The following is a 19,150-nucleotide window of genomic DNA, read 5'->3' as shown; positions in this document are numbered from 1 at the left end:
CTTTGGTTAAAATCACTGATTTTCTCTGTGGACTTTGGTCTGTGAGCTAAAATCACTGATTTTCTCTGTGGACTTTGGTCTGTGAGCTAAAATCACTGATTTTCTCTGTGGACTTTGGTCTGTGAGCTAAAATCACTGATTTTCTCTGTGGACTTTGGTCTGTGAGCTAAAATCACTGATTTTCTCTGTGGACTTTGGTCTGTGAGCTAAAATCACTGATTTTCTCTGTGGACTTTGGTCTGTGAGCTAAAATCACTGATTTTCTCTGTGGACTTTGGTCTGTGAGCTAAAATCACTGATTTTCTCTGTGGACTTTGAACAGATTCTGAAGGTATGTTCTCTCACCTGTGAGAGGCTGAGGACCGAGGGTGGCGTGCATTCAATGCACTCATATAGAGTTCTGCTTCCGTATCTGCACTTGACCTCATCTCCATCTGGGTCAAATGCCAAGAGGTTAAAAACTCTGGGACAATTTGAAGGAACTCTGGTGAAGAGAAAAACTCAGTGTGTCAGAACCTCAGTACCACCAACCTTCAGAGACAGCTGTGTCCATTTTCTAACTTACACAGCCAAACGTAAACAATCGAAGTAGATTTTCTGACCTGAGAGCCGGCAGGATGGTGGTCTGTGGGGACGCGTTGGCTTGGCCGGTGTCAGAGCGTATTCTGAGGTCAACCAGTGTCACTGCATTCCATACAGTGACTCCGTTTCTGATGCCTTGTACCCAGGTAAATCCATTCATCCTTCAAGCAACAATTCAGGAGTCAGATTACAGTCAACAGAGTGGAACAACTCCCACTTACAGTAGGTAATAGCTAACCCCAAATTAGCTTTTCATTGGACATTTACACTTTACACTTACAGAAATATTATATATAGAAATATATACAGTAATATAGTATAGTATACTATTAATTACCTGAAGATAACAATAGCAGAAACAACAGTAAATAGGCCAACTAGCTCGATGTAGCTACAGTAACTCAAAGAATTAGCAGTTAGGAAAACAAATGTAAACGCTGGACTAATTCAATTAGACTTTAATTAGTTCAAAGACGCTTCAAATGAGTGAGCCGAAATATAAAATACAGAAAAGGTAAATTAGTTGCTTAATGTTGTCAATAAGCGATAGAATAAGAGACCAAATGTTAGCTGTTGAGCTGTGTGTGATGTTTGAACTGACAGCAGTTGAAAAGGAGCTCTGCTGGAAACCTCTCTGGTCATGACAGCCTCTCTCTGACACCACTCGCTATCACTCTCTTCATCCACCTCGTGCAGGGTCAGCGACGTTTGTGTCCCACACGCTCCACTCATGCAGTTCCACATGCCCATGCTGGTGCATGAGCTGAAGCTCAGCTTGTAACGAAGAAGCACCTGCAGGAAAGACGTCAGTCATGGCCTATTCTATATGTTTCGTTACATTCACGCTGAATTGTAGATTTTATAGGTGTGTTTGCACATTTCTAACTAGCTATCTTTTTGCTGTGTACTGTATACTAAACGTTAGCTTTTGTTTATTGTTGCTTTAGAAAACTTTCAGGGAACTATTTTGTCAGAGCTACAGAGAGGTGCTGCATTGGCTCCCTCTAGTGGTGTGGTCTAGTGATATGAGACCGAAGAGGGCAAGTGTGAACTGGGTACCAGCCAGTGTGTGTGTGTGTTTCCGTAATAATATGTATTAATATATATATATATATATATATAAAATAATTCTATAAAAATGCATTTTCTTCTTAATATACTGATCTTACATCAACACTACAGGTCAATGTACCTGTACAATCATTGTGAGCAACAATTGCTTCAAAGAAGTCATAATTTCTGCAGTTGTTAATGTCTGATTCCAGAGGTTGAAATGAATGAGGGAGTGTAAAAACAGAACGTACCGTAGTTTTTCCCTGGCTGCTGTTCTTTGGGTAATAAGTCATCACTGTTCCATAAAAGTGAGAAGCCAGTGAGCCGCTGACCAGCAGCAGCAGCGGCAGTAGGAGACGGCAAAGAGACATGGTGAAGGTATGATTGTCTCTGAACAGTCATAGTCACACAACACCAACACTTAAGCAGCCTCTCCCCCACACCCCCCTCCCCACCTCGGCCTCTGTACTCCCACAACACACATTACTCTGGCCTCTACTCAAACAATGAAGCAGGAAAACATGAGCTCCGTTCACTGTGAGAAAAGATGGCAACAATTCACTACAGATATTTATTTTGTTTTACTTTCATTTTATTTCTTTCAATTATCAATGGACTATTACATGGCTCTTCAGTTTAGCAGCACAGTTTACAATAGAATTAGACTAGATTGCAGTGGTCTATACGGTCTTTGATTATAATGTTGTGGAGATTATAATGTGTTTGTTGTTCTGGATTTGGATACAAGTACACTACAATATGAAATACTGAAATATAAATATTCAACTATGAAATAATGAACATGACGTTTGGGAATAAAAACCACTCTCCGTCTAAGTCTATAGAAATGATCAGGGAATTAAACTCGCTTCAATGTTCAAGACCAAATTGTTTCAGAGGTTTTTGCTTCATATACTGTACATACTGGTAGTGTCTCCTGTTTCTAGTGTTTTGTTCAAAATACTCCCAGTGGATTTTAGGACTTTCGAAATCCCTGAAGTGTCCAAAGAGTCAACAATGAAACCTGGTTTGAAAAGACTTCAAGCTTCTGTTGTTGAAAAAAAAATCACAAAAAACTTTTAAGTGAAAACAATCAAATGAGTGGACACACCCGGTTCTGAACCTAGCAGTCAAATAACAAAGCAGTGGAGGCTGTGCGAAACTGAAACCTGATCAAATCAGTCAAGATGCCGCTGATAAAATAGTTTGAATCTTTATATAAAAACAATTGTGTTGAAAGATGAGTTGATGGAGAGTCGTTTGACTCATTTAAATTAAAGATTTTGTTAGAAATCCTCAGACTCATGAAGACGCCTGCTGGTGTCAGCAGTATAATATGCTTGTGTGGCTTGTGAACATTTGACCTTTTACACCAAAGACTACAGGGAAACTTGGAGCAGCTGTTCACTGCTGCCTCATGTGGTCAGTTTGTTTCATAAAGGTGGATTTATATATATGTATATGTATTATGTATAAATATACCATCATATACTGTATATAAACCATCATACTAATAATCCTCATGAACGCGTCAAACATATGCCCCGCCTCTACAATTAATTATTCTTTGTGATTGGCCCGAGCTGCTTGTCAATTACGTCGAACCACTGTCATGTGATTTGTGTTTTCGTCGTTCCACTTCCGCCTCAGGATTAGGCTGTTCTCGTCTTGTCATCATGAGAACGTCACTTTGAGAACGCATTTTCAGGCTAATATTTTATACCAGGTGACCGTTTCTGGTCATTTTTGCGTGCTTTCTGAACGTTCTTCACCGCAGTCAACTCGCTCTACCTTGCTGAAGAGTCCCGAGCACCGGGAACAGGCATGGCGGACGAGGAGCGGTCACCGCTTCTGTCCGAGCAGCGCGAAGCTAATAGTGGCTTCACTGGTGTTGGGAATTCGCATGGTTTTCCTTTCAAACCACAGAGTAAGTCCAATGTGGCAGTGATTTTGATCCACTCTATGACATTAAATAACTAAGTCGTTTAAATAGGTTGAAACGTGACATTACAGGTTTTGTTGCCACGTTAGCATTGCGGCTAACGTTAGCAGTCAAAAGAATTGAGCAATACTGATGTTTAAAATAATTCAAAATAACGGTAAAATGTTTTTGTTATATTTGTGTAGTTATTTAAACTATTTCATACGGTTGGTGTAGTGGGAGTTATACATCGTTATTACAGCAAAAATATACATATATATATATATAAATTCATCGTAAAAGAGAGAACAACAAGTCAGTCATATGTTAAACATGTAAAATGGAGTTTTTTTCCAAAGTCAATGGGGAATCAGTGATTTTAGCTGACAGACCAAAATCAGTCTTAGCTCTGAGAGAATTTTAATTCCCCTCCTAAACCACCAGAGCCATAAAGTGAAGTGATACTGAAAACCCTCACAGGTGTTTTTTTATTGTCATGAATCCTGGTTTAAGTTCATGTCACCCACAGGTTGTTAACTATGAACTGTGAACTGTGTGAAGTATGTTTTACTTTCTTTCTAGGAGACACTTAACATCAACATGTTTTTTTTTTCCATAATTTAACTTAGTTTAGTAATGACCTATGTTCATTAATTGGATATACAGTATACTTCACAGTATTTACAGTAATTCTTGTGTATGGTAATAATATTGCTAAATTGTATGTTTACTTGCAAATTTCCAACTCTTGTCAATATGTTAAGTTCCCTCTTAAACTTTCGTCTGCTAACTACCAGCATCGTAGCTTTGAGTGTTCTTCACTTAACTTTTATCTTGCATTTTGGTCTATTATGTAATTTAAGTAGATATGAATGTATTGTTTTACTTGAATTTAAGCTGAAATGGTGGGTGTATTATTTCTTTCCTCCTGTCGGTCTCCAGGTCTCCCTCCATTCCCGAGCTCCCTTGCTCCGGATGAGCCTCCACCACCGTATTCTCCTCAGGGCAGCCCAGACAGCAGCAGTGCTCCGGTCATCAGCTGCAGGGTTTGTCAGAGCGCCATTTCTGTGGAGGGAAAGACGCACCAGCACGTGGTGAAGTGCAGTATCTGCAATGAAGCCACGGTCAGTTCACAGTATTTTCAGGGATCTAATCTGAGCGACTGAGTGCAGGTTCTCAAAGGAAGTGCAGTACTGACATGTCCACTGTAGACAGTGACCTGCTGTGGTTTGGTCCATTAAACACTTCCTGGATGCCAGAAGAGAGCCAGCCCCAAGAAAGCAATAAAAAACAACTGAAGAGTCAGGTTCCACTAACCAGATGTCTCTCAGATTTCAGTCCTTTTCTGCAGACTGTCCAGATAAATGTTGGAGACATTAAAACATCTTCTCTTCCTGTTTTATTTTTGTCCTCGTCTTCAGCCTATAAAGAATGCCCCCACTGGAAAGAAGTATGTCCGCTGTCCGTGCAACTGTCTGCTCATCTGCAAAGTCACGTCACAGAGAATCGCCTGTCCCAGGCCGTACTGGTGAGACGCTGTGTTTGTGTCCATTCAAGATCAACCAGCTCTGACTGCATTTACAGCTGCTCTTACATCAACCCTCATGTGTTTTTATACTGTCAGTAAACGCATCATTAACCTGGGACCAGTTCACATCGGCAGGGACAGTCCTGAACCACAGCATCAGCCTGTTGGCGTCAGAGTCATCTGTGGACACTGCTCTAATATATTCCTGGTAGGACACAGTGAAAATAAGGCAAAACATAAGGGAAGGTTAGCCAAAAGACAAGAAGAAAATGTCCAAAACATAATTGAAAGTTAGCCATAAAATAAAGTTGGCCAAACTGTATACATTAGCTGAAGCACAAGTCAGAGTCAACCAATACTTTAAAGTAGGGAAAAAATTAGCCACAAAGTTAACCCTGCCTTAACCCTAAGTACCTGCGGATGCATACACCAAACACACACTGACGTGTCCTCTCTGTGTCCTCTCTCTGCCTCAGTGGACAGAGTTTTCAGACCGGACTTTGGCTCGATGTCCCCACTGTAGGAAAGTGTGAGTGTTTTTCTCTGGCTTTGTTTAAATACAACAGTTACAACTGTGCGTCCAACACCATTCATCTTATCATTTTAATATGCAGCTCTTCTATTGGTCGACGGTACCCCAGGAGGAGGAGCCTGCTGTGTTTCCTGCTCTTCATGGTCCTGGCTGCCTCCACTGCAGGGCTGTTGGCAAGTGGACATCTCACACTGAAGAAACACATTTTTAATGCACTATAAGTAATGTGACTCTGTCTTTGTATACGTTAAGGTGGGAACCTGGAAACCTGCTCAGACGTCGAAAGGAATCTACGCCGCTTGGGTTTTCCTGATCTTCCTCTCTCTCCTCACTCTGATACGAACCCTCTACTGGAGGTGTCTGAAAATAAGTGAGCCCATAAACAACATCACATGAGGACAGGGGAGAGCAGGAGAAGGATTAACATTACATATGTTCAATGAGGAGAAGGATTGTAAGGACTGGACAGGAGGAGCAGACAGAAACCACACAGTTTGTCTTTGTTTTTCTTGAAACTGTTTTTTTCTCAAAAATCTCCAAACCGTTGATCATTTTCCCTCTGAAAGTCCTTGAAAGTATGCCCATATATTGTATGACAAGAAGGACGTTAACTTTGATGATTTAAAATGTGCGGCGTTCAGGATGTCATTTTTTTTTTAAATCTACTGAAAAATAACATGAGCTAATTTTTCTGTCTGGCATTAACAACGTCACTGGGTGATTTATTTATTTGTCAAAGCTTATGTGTAAATAAAGTGTAAATAAGACAAGTGGATGTTCAGAGATTGTACATAAGGATAATACTCTAATACATGATGCATTTGTACTGACCTCTGTCACCTGTAGGTGGCGCTCATGTATGTGGAACAGATTAAATAATGAATTAATTTTAACAAACCCTCTTCTACATGACTACATGGTTCTTTTTTCTGCCTGGAAAAGTTAGACCCGAGGTGGTTAAAAGTTAGCAACAATAATCGAAAGGTTGCCCATAAATTGCAGCTGGTTAGCATAAATAACTAAAAGTTAGTCCAGAAATGTTCAAGGATAACAAAAATGACTAATTGTTTACCCACAATTGTTTAAAGTTTGCAAACATTAACTAAACGGTAACCTAAAAATGGTTGCAGTTTAGCAAAGAGAATAACTTTGGTTATAAATAGTGTTGGTTCACTCAATAGACATCTCAACCTGTTGGTTTTATGTAGCTCCCGTTGATGACCAGAGGAAGGCAGCAGAAATTCCCCTACTGGTGTCTGTCTCCCTCCCTCTCTCTCTCTCTCTCTCTCTCTCTCTAACTGCTGTCTCAGAGGGACACTTTAGGGCGTGGAACATTTCTTCTCATTTGCCAGTCAGTCTCTGTGGGCCCTCTGTCCCACTAATGTCTTAAACCCATGGGAATCTCAGGCTCTCGTGCCCAGAAAATCACCTGTTTTCTGGAAACCCAGGGATTTCTGGAACGTGAATATTCCCTGGAGCTTTTTGTTTCAGGCAGCAGTGAATTATTGTGACCCAGCCTTTATGACCCTGTTATAAAAACAGTGAGTTATGCTGACATTTGCAGGAACAACTGGATAATTGACCAACAAGTCTGGAACAAGCTATTCTTTTATTGGTATGAAGACGTTAAAGAGCCCTGCGGCCTAATCCTGCTCTTATTCAGCGTTTCATCTTTTCAACAACTTAGTTTGGTCTTTGGATGTGGGAGCACAAAGTCCAAACTAGTAACATCTCAGGATTTTTGCAATGAAGGCCAAAAAGAAGACGCAGCGTTTTCACCAGGGGCGGACGGCGGACATGAGTAACCTTAGGATTTTGTCCACTAGTGGTGAAACTTGTAACTGGCCGACGGGTAAGAAGAGCGAACACCAAGCAAGCAGCAGTGAAACAGAGTCAGGACAAAGGTGAGGAACATCACAGTCTTCCTGTTTGCCAGAAAATCTATAACTAATGTCTAAGTTGTCCAGTTTTTATTAACTTACTCTTAAATTATCCTAGCTTTATATGTAGGTGTCATTTGCTTTACATTCAAAGATCCAACTAGTTTAACTTAGAGTCCACATTCTTCTCATTTGTAATCTTGCATTTCATGCCCAATCACTTAATTATGAGCAATGATTTAAGCTCCGCCCATTTCTTTCCCAACTATGATACAATTCAAAATTTTTGCCTGACATAATATGGAAATCTAAGAGTGACCACTCAAAAATATGACACTGGTCACCTTTAGCTTATCATTTAACGGCTAACGTGTCACATTGTGATCAGGTTAGCCAGAAAAGACAAAAACACACTTGCTGTTAGCTGTTAGCTAATGCTGCTCATGGTCATCATCAACAGCAACAATGACACTCCATGGTCGTGTGAGTGTGTGCCATGATTAACGTGGCAGTAATGGTTGCAGCTATTAGCATTGGCTAGCTTTAATGACCTTATAGAAAAAACCAGAAGATATCTGAGCTCAACACACGTGAGTGTGCTGTGCGTGTGTGTGTGTGTGTGTGTGTGTGTGTGTGTGTGTGTGGTGGGGGGCTCTCTTCTTTCTGCTTAATCCCAGGGGTTAAAAGTTTTTTCTCGGCCCTTGACTTTCACACATACCAGTGTCAGCTCAAAGCCTGTTGAGCACATGAGGCTTAGATGAGTGTGTGGTGCAGAGGGACTAAATGTTTGTGGTGGTTTCCTAATAGATAAAGCCTTACAGGTTTGATGGGTCAGATACACAAGGATTACAACATTAAACCCTGGAACTTTAAACTGGTACTAATCCAACCTCCTCTGTGCAGTTCTTCCCTACAGTAACATGTAACATGTTTTTTAACACAAGACAAAAATGGGTTTGGAACTAGTCACAGCACAGTACACTGAACAAAAGTCATTAAAGATATATATAGAATCAAAGGCAGGATGAAGTCAAGTCACATTTATTTATACAGCTCGATCCAAAACCAAATAAGCCGAGCCAAAGGTTTATTAAAACATGAAATAAGTAGAAGGAAGAGGTGAAGGTCAAGAACAATCCAATCTAATGAGATGGAAACAGACAGGGACACAATTTACAGGGACAGAAAATTCAAAGATCAGATATTCATTTTAAATCAGTGCCAAAGCCATTCCAGGAAAAGCCTGGATTAAACTATTAAGGCGACATCTAAATGGATCATGGATCCTGGATCTAAACCCAGATTGTACTGTAGGTTACCACAGGGCTGAAAACTGAGACTGTTCACACAGTATTATTGCTTTCCACCACTGGTGTTTTAGGGACTATGTGAAGAACTTTTTTAACTGTTACTTTTTTGTTATTTATTTTCTTGGCGCCTTCGAAGTCTCTGAGCACACATGAGAGTCAGTTGTGTTTCTCCTCCACCACCTGTCAACCATAAACACTGGAACACTACGTTCCTCACAATCTGGATGTTTCTTTAAGTTTATCCTCTGTCCTCTAGCTGAGGTCATTGGACTGCATTATCATTAAAGCTGGGGTAGGCGACACAGACTTAGAGTCGGTGGTCTTTAGCTCTGATGGCACATTTGAATGAAACTTAACAAAACAATTTCCCTTTATTTGTGTTGTGGTTTTAGTGAGCTGTCACCCTTTTGGCTAACTTAAACTAAACCTGAAACAAACCCTCAGACCTGTCACTGGGGCAGTGGTGGCTCAGTGGTTGAGGAAGTGGACTTGGCTCCTGCAGGTTCCAGGTTCTAGTCCACCAGCTGCCAAGTTCCCACTGAGGTGCTCTGTCATGGCTCCGTCTCCACTCACTGCTCCCTGGTTCTTAAAGCTGCCACTGTTCACTTTGGTGATGGGTTAAAAACAGAGGTCACATTTGGTTGTGTGCAGTGGTGAGCTGTGTCACAGTGACAAGGAGTTGACTTTCCTTCTTTCCTTCCTTCTGTCCTTGTGGGTTTTTTTCACTTGGTGTAAAGTTGAGAGCTACACCTTCTTAGTCCCCTCAAACTCTGAAAATAGCACATCTTGAAGCAATCTGACCACATCACGTGATAGGATGTCGCATGTCCAGATGGTGATGAAATCTGGTCTGGGATTCCGAGGTGTGATGATGCAACCTGACCTGTTTGCCTAGCCTTTAACACCACAGTTAAGTGACGCAATGTTCAGATCGTTTAACACTGTCTGAAAAGGTCAGTGAGGAGAACATTTTATCAACATTTATCTGCTCCATAGGCTGAAGAAGAAAGACACACCCAACATGTGACTGGAACACAGGTCCAGTTAGTTTTTGGGTTATTACATCTGCTGTCCAAAATGTGGACCAAACCAGTCTGGATGTAAGACCTTGACCAGAGTAAGATGTCTGGTCCAACACAGGGGCAGTAGAATATGGACCAAATCCTAGATACAAGATGTGGACCACATGATGTGGTCCAGTAGCCTTATTGGATTGGATGTACCTGACCTACATACAGTACTTATTACTAGATGTAGACAGAACAGCTGTCTGACATGGAGCAAATGGCATGTGGGCCACATTTCAAAGAATAAATTAGACTGTTGTTATGTAGACTTGGAAGACTGTGGCCCACAATACAAGACTAGTTCATTAAAAATACGTAATGCCTTTTAGGTCAGCCAAGGACATAGATTGACTTATAATGTGTGTGTGTGTGTGTGTGTGTTTGACAGCGGCTCTATGTTTGATCCACATGATTTATATCATATCATATGTATTTAAGCTTCATGCCGAGGTGAGGAAACCTCTATCAGGGCAGTGACAACAGCTGTCAATAAAATCTGGCTCTACTTTTTTTAGAATCACACACATGCGCATGCACGCACACACACATTAACACACACTGTGGCCAATCAGCTGTCGTGTAGTGCTCAGGGGTTAAGCCCTTGTCCTGACCACAGGATGAAAGAAGATAAAATGGTAATTTGCAGCAACAGCCCTTTAATATCTATCATCATCGTCTTAAGATCAAGGCGAGGAGGCAGTCATCTGTCATCTCTAATCAAAGTCTGGTCTCAGTTAATTTCTCATCAGTTTTCACCTTGGTCATGTTCGTGGCAGGAAGTTGTTTTTATAGTGAGTAAGTTACATGACATATCTGCTCATACTGTACAGATATGAAGCCACTGGAATTCCACTGGTCCTTTAACTGGTAATTAATTTGGTAATTGAGTGAATAATAAAAAATTAATAAAGCAAAAACAGAAATCATGCTTGTGGGGTCTTTTTTAAAACTCCATCAAAAACCAGTGAATAATCTTCTTCTTCTTCTTTGTTTTAATGTTTCAGCTTTACCTTGCCTCAGAGCCACGGCACCCTTGCCCCTTCTTCTACAACGCCTTCACCAAACCCCTTAATTTTAGGGAACCCAGGAAGCTCGCTGCTGATTGGACAGCATGCTGCATTTCTACACCTGGCTCAGCTGAAAGCCCAGGCTGTAGCTCTAACACAGATTAACAATGCTATCAGTGTTGGTTGTCAAGCTGCAAACTTGACATCCATCACTAACATATCTACTCCTTATGGAGCCTCCAAACCCCCCTCCCCAACAGCAGCAGCTATCAGCCTCCTTAACCGCCTGAAAATTGCAAACACCATGGCTCAGCCCCTCCATAAACTGTTACTTTTGGGTCACCAGAACTCCTCCCAAGGACAACATGGATTCTCCAGCGGGGTTCCTGATGTAGGTCCAGGCTCAGCAACTCCATGTCTTAGATCTGCGTGTGGCTATAGCCCATCTGCTGGTCCTTTTGCTACTCTGGCAACTGGCAATTCTGGAAGAATAATCCCACCGCTCATGGGTCATACTGGGGTCTCCAGACCTGAACAGAGTGGAGCCATAAGTCATCAAGGTATGAGCGTCCTCAAATACCAGCCTCAAGGCCAGAACACATGTCCTGCTGGCTCTCTGGGAGGATTGGCAGAAACAACCTGCCCAGAGTCTTTAACCTCAGTCTCTTCAGGTCTCAGATATCCTGATGTTGAAAGTTCTAGAAGCTCCTTGGTTGGGTTGCCAAAATATGAAAGATCAAGAGATGATGATTCTGAACGTAATTCATCCTCTGTTTCATGGAGCCATACGAGGAATGATGAAAAGAAAGATAATGTGGGAACTGGTGATGGTGAGAGTCCAGTTCCAGGTGAACCTAGGAGTCTTACTGAGACAAGTTACCCAACATTCACCCCTGAAGACGCTGTTAGAATTCTTTCACACTTTGGACTAGAAAAAGAGGACTTGGGGTTTCTTGTTTCTTATCCAGAGGATCAGTTAACGCCTGCCAACTTACCCTTTATCTTGCGTCATATCCAGATGCAGAAGAGAAAAACCCTTAGTACAACTGTCAGTGGTACGAGAGCCACCATGGCTGTTTCTCAGCCTCCTGAAGCTAATGACCATGGTCCCACCAGAGTTGAGGATGAAACAACCAAAAGTTCAAACAGTGATGGAAATGGCAGGAGATTGTTTGACACTTACAAGAACCATTCAAGTCAGGGCAGTGAAGAACTACTGAAGAACATTGGCTCCTCACATGATCAAAGCAACACTATTGAAAACACTGTGTGTAGTTTAAGGCCAAACTCTGCAATTTTACCAATCAACGATGAAGCCTGGAGATTGGAAGTACAACCAAACCAGACTTTTGTGACTGGCTCTACACCTTGGATTGTGCCACCAAAAGAAGTTACAGGGGGGGTCCTCATGGCTGAAGACTCTTCTACCTACCACCAGTACACTTCAAGGCAGAGCAGTGGAGCTTCTCTTAACAAAGATCCTTTTGGACCTTCAAACATTAGTCCTTTCACTGTGCCCAACAATGAAAAGGGAACTTTTCATGTTATACCTGTAAATGAAAAGTTGCCTTCTCTGAATAGAGAGAACGCAGATCAACATTTAAAATGGAAACATCAGTCATCCTTGCCTCTGCGGCACTGTGAGCACCATGGTCAGGGTAAAAATCAGTACAAAGGATCAATGTTACCTCCGATGCAAATCAGAAACCATCAGATACAGCAGCATCAAATACAGGAACCAGCCAAGAAGAACGCAGCTGTGAAAATGGGAAAGGCCCTGCGAATCCCTGTTGTGGCCGAAAAGCTCCCTCCCCCCTTAGCACCGATCACCAAAACTCCTGTGCCAAAAGTCCAGTGTTCGGTTGGTGAACCCGGTTCTGCTTCATTTAGGCCTGCTCAGAGTCGGAGTGGACAGAACGTACATAAGTGGTCATATGACTCCAAGGAGTCCATCGTTGGGCTGCATTGCAACAGGATAACACCCAGTGTGTTTCCACACACCTGTTCTCTGTGTTACATCAAATGCAGGACGTTGAAGGTGAGTCAGTCAACTTTGGTGATTTTAATTTGCCTGCCTGAGGCTGACACTGAACATTTCCGGAAAGGCACACTTTTGAAGGACCTTGAATAGTTCTTCAAAGACATTCCATGAGGATGATAAAAAACGTATTGACACATGATGTCAATGGTGTTTCACTTATATGTTGTATTTGTTCTGACAATAACAGGAATGGTTCGACCATCAGAAGACCATACTTCATGTTAAGAGACAATTTCAAATACAGTGAGTCCTGACTGCTGTTTGTCTTTGTCCAAACCAACCATGGGAACTGTATTATTTCTTTATGTAACGGGCGCGCATTGTCTTTGACAGTTTCTATCAGGTTGGATGCACGTCCGTTAACCCTTATACATTCTGCGTTGTGTTCTATGTTGCGCCGAATGAAGGAAGGACTCGGATCACGACCAGCTGTTGGTTGTTCTTTTAATGAAGGCAGGACGATGGATTTGTCTCTGTACAAATCAACAGAAAAACATACAAGGCTCTGTAACATGCAGTCTCCTCCACACAGCACACAGGTCTCAAGCTCCTGTTAGCGAATAAGCATACAGAAAACCCTGTAGACTAGCATGTGGAAACATGTCTACTTTAACTTGCAAAAAGTCAGTTTACAAGCTTTATATTCAATTGGCACATTAACTGCATGTTTACAACCTAAACCGAACATTTATACATACATAAAACAAGGTTTACATTGTCCAAAAACCGAAATAAATGTTTAAAAGTGACGAGCAAAATAGTAACATTACCTCCTCTCAGCTAGTCTGGCGCGAACTGAGAGAAGCACCCGGATGACGACGAGACCTGCGATCTCTTAAAGTGGCAGTACAGGTCTTAACACCCTGACCTGAATACAACATTTAGGCATAGAAATAGGCAATAAAACACATCTCAAACATATAGAAAGCAACATTCATCAGGATTTGGTGACATTTCAAATGTAAAAGTAAAGTTATAATTTCAACCTGGTTACATTTATAAAAGTTTAAATAATTACAATATATATATATATAAAAATATATAAAGTCAAGTTAAGATTTAAGAGAGCAGAAGAGAATGACAAAAAATGTAATGCTTGATGGTGAGCGTCAAAAACTTCAAAGTGTTATGGATCCCAAATCACCAAGTCAAATCTTCGCCTATGACTATTCTTGTCAAAAGCCACCAGTCTTAACCAAAAAAAGACCCTCTAAGTTTAATCACTAATTCCATTTTATAATTTATATTTTCTTAAGGTCAGGTTCTTCCTCCACACGTTCAAAGAGCCTCAACAGGTACAGCAGGGGAAGGGAGAAACGAAATGTTGAAGAGACACAGTACGCAATGAGAAGAACTTTTGAAAGAGGGTCATCACCAAGAAGGAACAACGGAAGGTGGTCATCACCATCTTTCCAAACTCCAAAGAGGAGAGTGGGCAGAGGAACATCAACATTTAACCAGTTGCAGACGAGGAACATAAATAGAAGGTTCTCACCCGTTCCACATTTGCCAAGATGGAGAAGAATGGATGGTCAAAGTTCTTCGAGTTACGAGCGATGGTCATCTGTGAAAAGCCATGGAAGACTATCATCATGCAATAGGAGCAATGAGAGAAGATCTTCTCCAAGAAGTTGTCACCGACAACATTCACCGGAAACCACCCACAAACGTAAACGATCAAGCTCTACCGAGAAAGTGTTAAAGGAGATACTGGATGATCCAGGTTTGAATTTAAAAAATGCAAAAAGTATTTTGCTGCCAAAACATTCTGTCCTGTGTCTGCTAGTTTACAGTATTTACAGTTACAGTAGTACTGTAACATAAATTCTCTATAAACTGTGTTTTTCTGACAGTGATACTTTGTTCTGTTTTCAGCTTCATTCAGAGAGTCCAATATGGATACTGTGGTAAAAACTATAGTTGCTGCACTAGGCAACAACAAATCTTCTTTGCCACCCTCTTCTGAAGACGAAGTTTCCAAACCATCTCACTCCACTAATTCTTCATTGTCAGTTGAAGCAATGGAAAAAGAGAAAAAGGAGAAGAAAGAGACGACAACATCATATATAATGTTTAACCAACCACAAACTGAGGCAAGTCAGTCCACAAAGATTAATCCTAAAGGGTTCCTGCTCTAAAATCTGCCACCTAAACTAAACTCATTTATTCTTTACAGGACATGGGACTGGAAAACCTTGTTAATGTTAAGACTTTGGATAATGTAGACATTTTAGATCACCACTTCTGGGTCCCAGAGGAAATTGTCAGGGAGGAGCCAAGGAAAGAGGCAGAACCATCCAAAGTTAATGCTGAAAGAAAAGAACCAGTGGAGCTTGTAGGAACAGAACCTTGTGGGACACAGCCTATGGAGGGAGAATGTTCTATTGAGGGCAAAGGAAAGAAACTGACAAACACCAAGGAGGAAGCAGAAACCAACAATAGTCAAGCACTAAATGAAAAACACCAGACCAGACAAGATGTTTGTACTCCTGAACATCCTAATGTTCCACCTCATAAAGAAGAAGCAGCTCCTGAATCTGCAGATGCAGACAAAAATACTTTTGTCAAAGTTTCATCAGAGCAGCAAGAACTAGAGCTCACTGTGCCAGCACTGGAGACCAAGACTGACGGTTTGAAAACTTCAACCACCACTGGAGAGTGTAGCTCAGAACTTGGTGCTAACTTCAGGTTTGTGTTGGTGAGATTTAATCTTGTGCATTGTAACGCAGGCTGTGATACACCTTATCTGCAGAACGTGGTTCAGTGCTGATTCTGATTTGGGAAAATGAAGAACGAACTGGTGTGTTTAAAGTTTGTTCCTTCTTCTGTCTTCTGGTTTTATTTCAGTTTGAAGATCCTAGAAAGGCACCTTGGAGAGGTCACCATGAGGCCTGACCCTGACACCCTCCATACTGAAGGAAATCCCTCAACTGATCCTTCAAGGTCACAACATTCTGATCATCTTTTCCAAAGTAATAAACAAACTGTTTCTTCAGCTTCCACCCAATGTGGGAAGCTTGAAGACTCTGTTTCAGCTGCGTCCAGCCCTAAAGTCCTCTCCACAAGTCTGGTTTCTTCATTGGAAAATCAAAAAGCACCTTTGATCATGGATAAAGATACATTCTTGGCCATCAAAGCAGCAATTTTCCAGTACAGACTTAACAAGGCCGACAGGAAAACAAAGGTAACATCTCCCCATATTTTCTACACACTTTAAACCAACTGTGGTAAAACACCAAACTCAATAATTAGCGGGTCCTAAGATTTTCCCCTCATATTCAAATTCATTCAACACACAGTCTGACTAGTCAGCAGTAGATAGAAATTAATAGTGACTTAAAAGACTAGTCAGCAGTAGATAGAAATTAATTTATGTGACTTTTTTAGGGTTTCATTGTTTTTAATATGAATTTCTGTTGTATCAACTTAGGGTCACGGTGTTTTCTCCGGGAATAACCCTTTTAAAAAGCTTGATGTTGAGGAAGTTGGGACGGAAAAAGAAACGCAACGCTCAATTGAGTCTCATGATACTAAACCGACCACATCCCTGACAGACTCTGAGGTCTTTGTTTCTTCATTTCCGTCTAACTTTTCTAAGCCCACTGAAGAACCTCTAAAGAGGACTTCAACCACAGGGCCTCCAAGACTCAGACTATCAGACTCATTTGAGACAGGACAGAGTCAACTCTTAGACAAAGTTGTGACTAGTAACAGCTGCCTGAATCTCTACTTTGAAAAGCACCCGGAGATATCTTCCCAAGAAGGAGATCATGTGATCAAGCACCAACCAATCACAGATCAAAATCATGGATCTACAGTAAAGCAACAATGTAAAGATGTTGATGTTCAACAAACACCTATTGACGTATGTGCAGTTAAAGACACAGGAAACAAGGAAGTTCACGAAGTAGATTGTCTTCAACTGGTTTCAAGGAACACAAGAAATGAAGTGAGGACAATTGAAGATAGAAGTGAGGGGTTCCGTGGCAGAGGGACCAAATTGGAACCATACAAGACCTTCAGAAACATCAGAAAACAGTGGGACCAAATCCAAAAGGACAAAGATTCCTTTAAGATATCTGATTCAGTCCAGGTAACAGACGCTGATGACCAAACTGTAATGTCTAAAGAAAGGACGAACCTCATAGACAACAAGGATTCTTTCGGTAAGATCTTTAATTGTGATATCAGACACCCCCCCAAAAAGAAGTACAAATCTTCTGAGACACAAGGCAGGACACTTAAAACAGGTGAAAGCCCAGGAGAGACAGTAGAGGTTTCTCAGGAGAGCCAGAAGAACAAAGAAACCTGTGAGGAGTTGTCATGTCAAATAATGGATTCTGGTGAAGAGGAAAAGGTTCAGTCCACTTCTGAAAGATTTGTTAGTGAAGAAGGAAAGACTAAGAAACCAATTGAAAGACTTGGTGGTGACAACAAGGCTTCTTCAGAAGTCGATGTTTCAGTGAGAGGTGTAAACGAGAACATCATCAGTACAGATTATCAGTCCACGGTAGAAAGAAAAGAAGGACCAAAACAGCAGTGTACAAAACTGAAGAAAGATGGACAAGATTCCCCTGAGATAGAGTTGGATGGAAATGAGATGTCTTCTTATTTTCCTGATTCTCTGGGTAATAAGGGGACAATAGATTACCAGCTAAGAGAGGACGACACAGGAATCCTCAAAGAAAATACATGTTTTAATCATTTTGTAGAATATTTGGAAGAGCAACAAGATGAAGATCAGGAAGCACCACTGAGGGCACATGTTTTCAGCAGAGAAACCAACGAAACAAGTCAAGAAGACTGGAATTTGATGACACTGAGTGAAAGGGAAAAAACCTCAGTATCTACTGGAGTCAATCACAAGGGAGTCAAAGGTGCAGACAGTAAGTATTAACCTAACAGGAAATTCAAATTTAAAACTGACTCTCAACCATACAAGATCGCATACAGAAAAATCAGTGATTTAGCTCTGAGTAACACAGCTGCTGCTAGTTTACCAAAAAACTGGCCACTGGTTTCTTAACTACTGTATTCTAAAGAGATAAAGATAATGGACTGCGTATGGGCTTTTGTGTGGGAGAACAAATGTTTTTTCACACATGACTATAAACATGAATACATCTGGTACTAATTACATTATGTCTTGATAGGTTTATTACATGCTGTTATAAGTTATTATAATACTAACCAAAATATTCATCATCTGATTTTTCCTCTTCTTATTCAGTATTTATGAAAAGAAGGACCGAGGCAGTTGGACCTCAGACAAAGAGATCTTTTCTGGATACTTGTATGAACATGCCTCCATTCAATCCCAGCATGCGCCTGGGTGAAAAGACACTCATTGCTTTGTGTAATAAAGTGTCAAATTGAATGTTTCTGTATATTATTCATGTCTTTGGTTTTGTCTATCTTCAGGTCAGGAGTTCATTGTTCCCAAATGTGGATATGTCTGTAACCTCTGCTGTGTTTTCTACCTGGATGAAAAAAGGGCTAAAGATCTGCACTGCAGCGGTCTCAGACACCATGACAACCTGCAGGTACCGCACCTGCAAGTCAAATCAAACACAAGCAACAAAAACAATAAAAAGAACTGCTGTTTTTGTGACATTCACTTTCTTGTCCTTCTTTTTAGAAGTACTACCAGAACAATGTGTGTGCAGAACATCAGGACACCCATCTCCACACTCTCCAAAATTCAACCACTGACCTGCCTTTTTAAAATCAGGATTTGAAAAGAAGATAATGAAAGTAAAATAAATCGTATTTGAAATATTATTATTTTAAATATCATTAATAATGTAAGCAGCGTTTTGTTAAAGCATGGTAACATGTTTGGTCTAATTTCTTTTTACATTTAACGTATTTTAATGTTGTTGTCACTGCAGTTTTTTTTTACTATTTTGTAACAGGTGTTTTCTTACACTAAAAACTGTTTTTTAAATTGTCACAGACTCATGATTGTAAACAATATATACATTTTACAGGTCATTCAATTTAACAATGAAGATTGAGTTTGAATTATAACAAACAAAAACCACATCACTGTTTGCACTCAATTTGTTTTTTTGAATAAAATGTATGAATTATATGTCATGTATCTTGGCACATTTATTTAATTAAATGTATGGTTCATTTTTTCTATAAATAGTTAAATTATTATGTAATCGTTTGTTATATTCTATTTAAATGTATTTCAATTAAAATGCAATGAAACAATTAGTTT

The 19,150-nt window shown here is 40.6% G+C and overlaps 3 protein-coding genes and 1 long non-coding RNA gene across 7 annotated transcripts; 3 read left to right on the top strand and 1 right to left on the bottom strand.

Annotated features, from left to right (window-relative positions):
• The first annotated feature begins 3,242 nt into the window (after positions 1-3,242).
• On the top strand, positions 3,243-6,518 carry LOC103388924 (type I phosphatidylinositol 4,5-bisphosphate 4-phosphatase-A-like). The gene is made up of 7 exons (XM_008324139.3): positions 3,243-3,562; positions 4,499-4,680; positions 4,978-5,084; positions 5,181-5,292; positions 5,561-5,613; positions 5,699-5,789; positions 5,869-6,518. Exons 1-7 carry the CDS (start codon positions 3,460-3,462, stop codon positions 6,010-6,012), a joined length of 792 nt encoding a protein of 263 aa, XP_008322361.1. The 5' UTR covers positions 3,243-3,459; the 3' UTR covers positions 6,013-6,518.
• A 4,090-nt stretch (positions 6,519-10,608) lies between these two features.
• Positions 10,609-14,774, top strand: LOC103389040 (uncharacterized). Of its 2 annotated transcripts, XM_025061171.1 has the most exons (3): positions 10,609-12,918; positions 13,109-13,164; positions 14,178-14,774. In XM_025061171.1, exons 1-3 carry the CDS (start codon positions 11,185-11,187, stop codon positions 14,743-14,745), a joined length of 2,358 nt encoding a protein of 785 aa, XP_024916939.1. In that variant the 5' UTR covers positions 10,609-11,184; the 3' UTR covers positions 14,746-14,774. The 2 variants fall into 2 exon arrangements, with proteins under 2 accessions (XP_024916939.1, XP_024916940.1); XM_025061172.1 differs by lacking the exon at positions 14,178-14,774 and having other exon boundaries at positions 13,109-13,177.
• Positions 13,316-13,911, bottom strand: LOC107988569 (uncharacterized). Its single transcript, XR_001760049.2, has 2 exons — positions 13,692-13,911; positions 13,316-13,471 (listed from the first exon to the last, which is right to left on the bottom strand). It is a non-coding gene; the product is annotated as an uncharacterized LOC107988569 (long non-coding RNA).
• Positions 14,775-15,677: 903 nt separating the features above from the next.
• On the top strand, positions 15,678-18,835 carry LOC103388929 (uncharacterized). 3 transcript variants are annotated; one of them, XM_025061185.1, is made up of 5 exons: positions 15,678-16,105; positions 16,352-17,807; positions 18,152-18,253; positions 18,343-18,464; positions 18,560-18,835. In XM_025061185.1, the coding sequence occupies exons 1-5, from the start codon at positions 15,707-15,709 to the stop codon at positions 18,644-18,646; spliced, it is 2,166 nt and encodes a 721-aa protein (XP_024916953.1). In that variant the 5' UTR covers positions 15,678-15,706; the 3' UTR covers positions 18,647-18,835. The 3 variants fall into 3 exon arrangements, with proteins under 3 accessions (XP_024916953.1, XP_024916948.1, XP_024916950.1); XM_025061180.1 differs by having other exon boundaries at positions 18,343-18,835; XM_025061182.1 differs by lacking the exon at positions 18,152-18,253 and having other exon boundaries at positions 18,343-18,835.
• Positions 18,836-19,150: the final 315 nt, after the last annotated feature.

The sequence above is a fragment of the Cynoglossus semilaevis genome, chromosome 1 (assembly GCF_000523025.1).
Source record: "Cynoglossus semilaevis isolate Cse_v1.0 chromosome 1, Cse_v1.0, whole genome shotgun sequence".
Taxonomy (NCBI): Eukaryota; Metazoa; Chordata; class Actinopteri; order Pleuronectiformes; family Cynoglossidae; genus Cynoglossus; species Cynoglossus semilaevis.
This window is presented reverse-complemented; position numbering and strand designations above follow the sequence as displayed.

Coding starts and splice junctions, on each gene's coding strand:
- LOC103388924 (XM_008324139.3), top strand. CDS start 3,460: ATGGCGGACGAGGAGCGGTCACCGCTTCTGTCCGAGCAGCGCGAAGCT. Junction 4,681..4,977: donor GTATCTGCAATGAAGCCACG/GTCAGTTCACAG, acceptor CCTCGTCTTCAG/CCTATAAAGAATGCCCCCAC. Junction 5,790..5,868: donor CCTCCACTGCAGGGCTGTTG/GCAAGTGGACAT, acceptor GTATACGTTAAG/GTGGGAACCTGGAAACCTGC.
- LOC103389040 (XM_025061171.1), top strand. CDS start 11,185: ATGGCTCAGCCCCTCCATAAACTGTTACTTTTGGGTCACCAGAACTCC. Junction 12,919..13,108: donor TCAAATGCAGGACGTTGAAG/GTGAGTCAGTCA, acceptor TGACAATAACAG/GAATGGTTCGACCATCAGAA. Junction 13,165..14,177: donor AAGAGACAATTTCAAATACA/GTGAGTCCTGAC, acceptor TATTTTCTTAAG/GTCAGGTTCTTCCTCCACAC.
- LOC103388929 (XM_025061180.1), top strand. CDS start 15,707: ATGAAGAACGAACTGGTGTGTTTAAAGTTTGTTCCTTCTTCTGTCTTC. Junction 16,106..16,351: donor AGGCCGACAGGAAAACAAAG/GTAACATCTCCC, acceptor GTATCAACTTAG/GGTCACGGTGTTTTCTCCGG. Junction 17,808..18,151: donor GGGAGTCAAAGGTGCAGACA/GTAAGTATTAAC, acceptor CTTCTTATTCAG/TATTTATGAAAAGAAGGACC.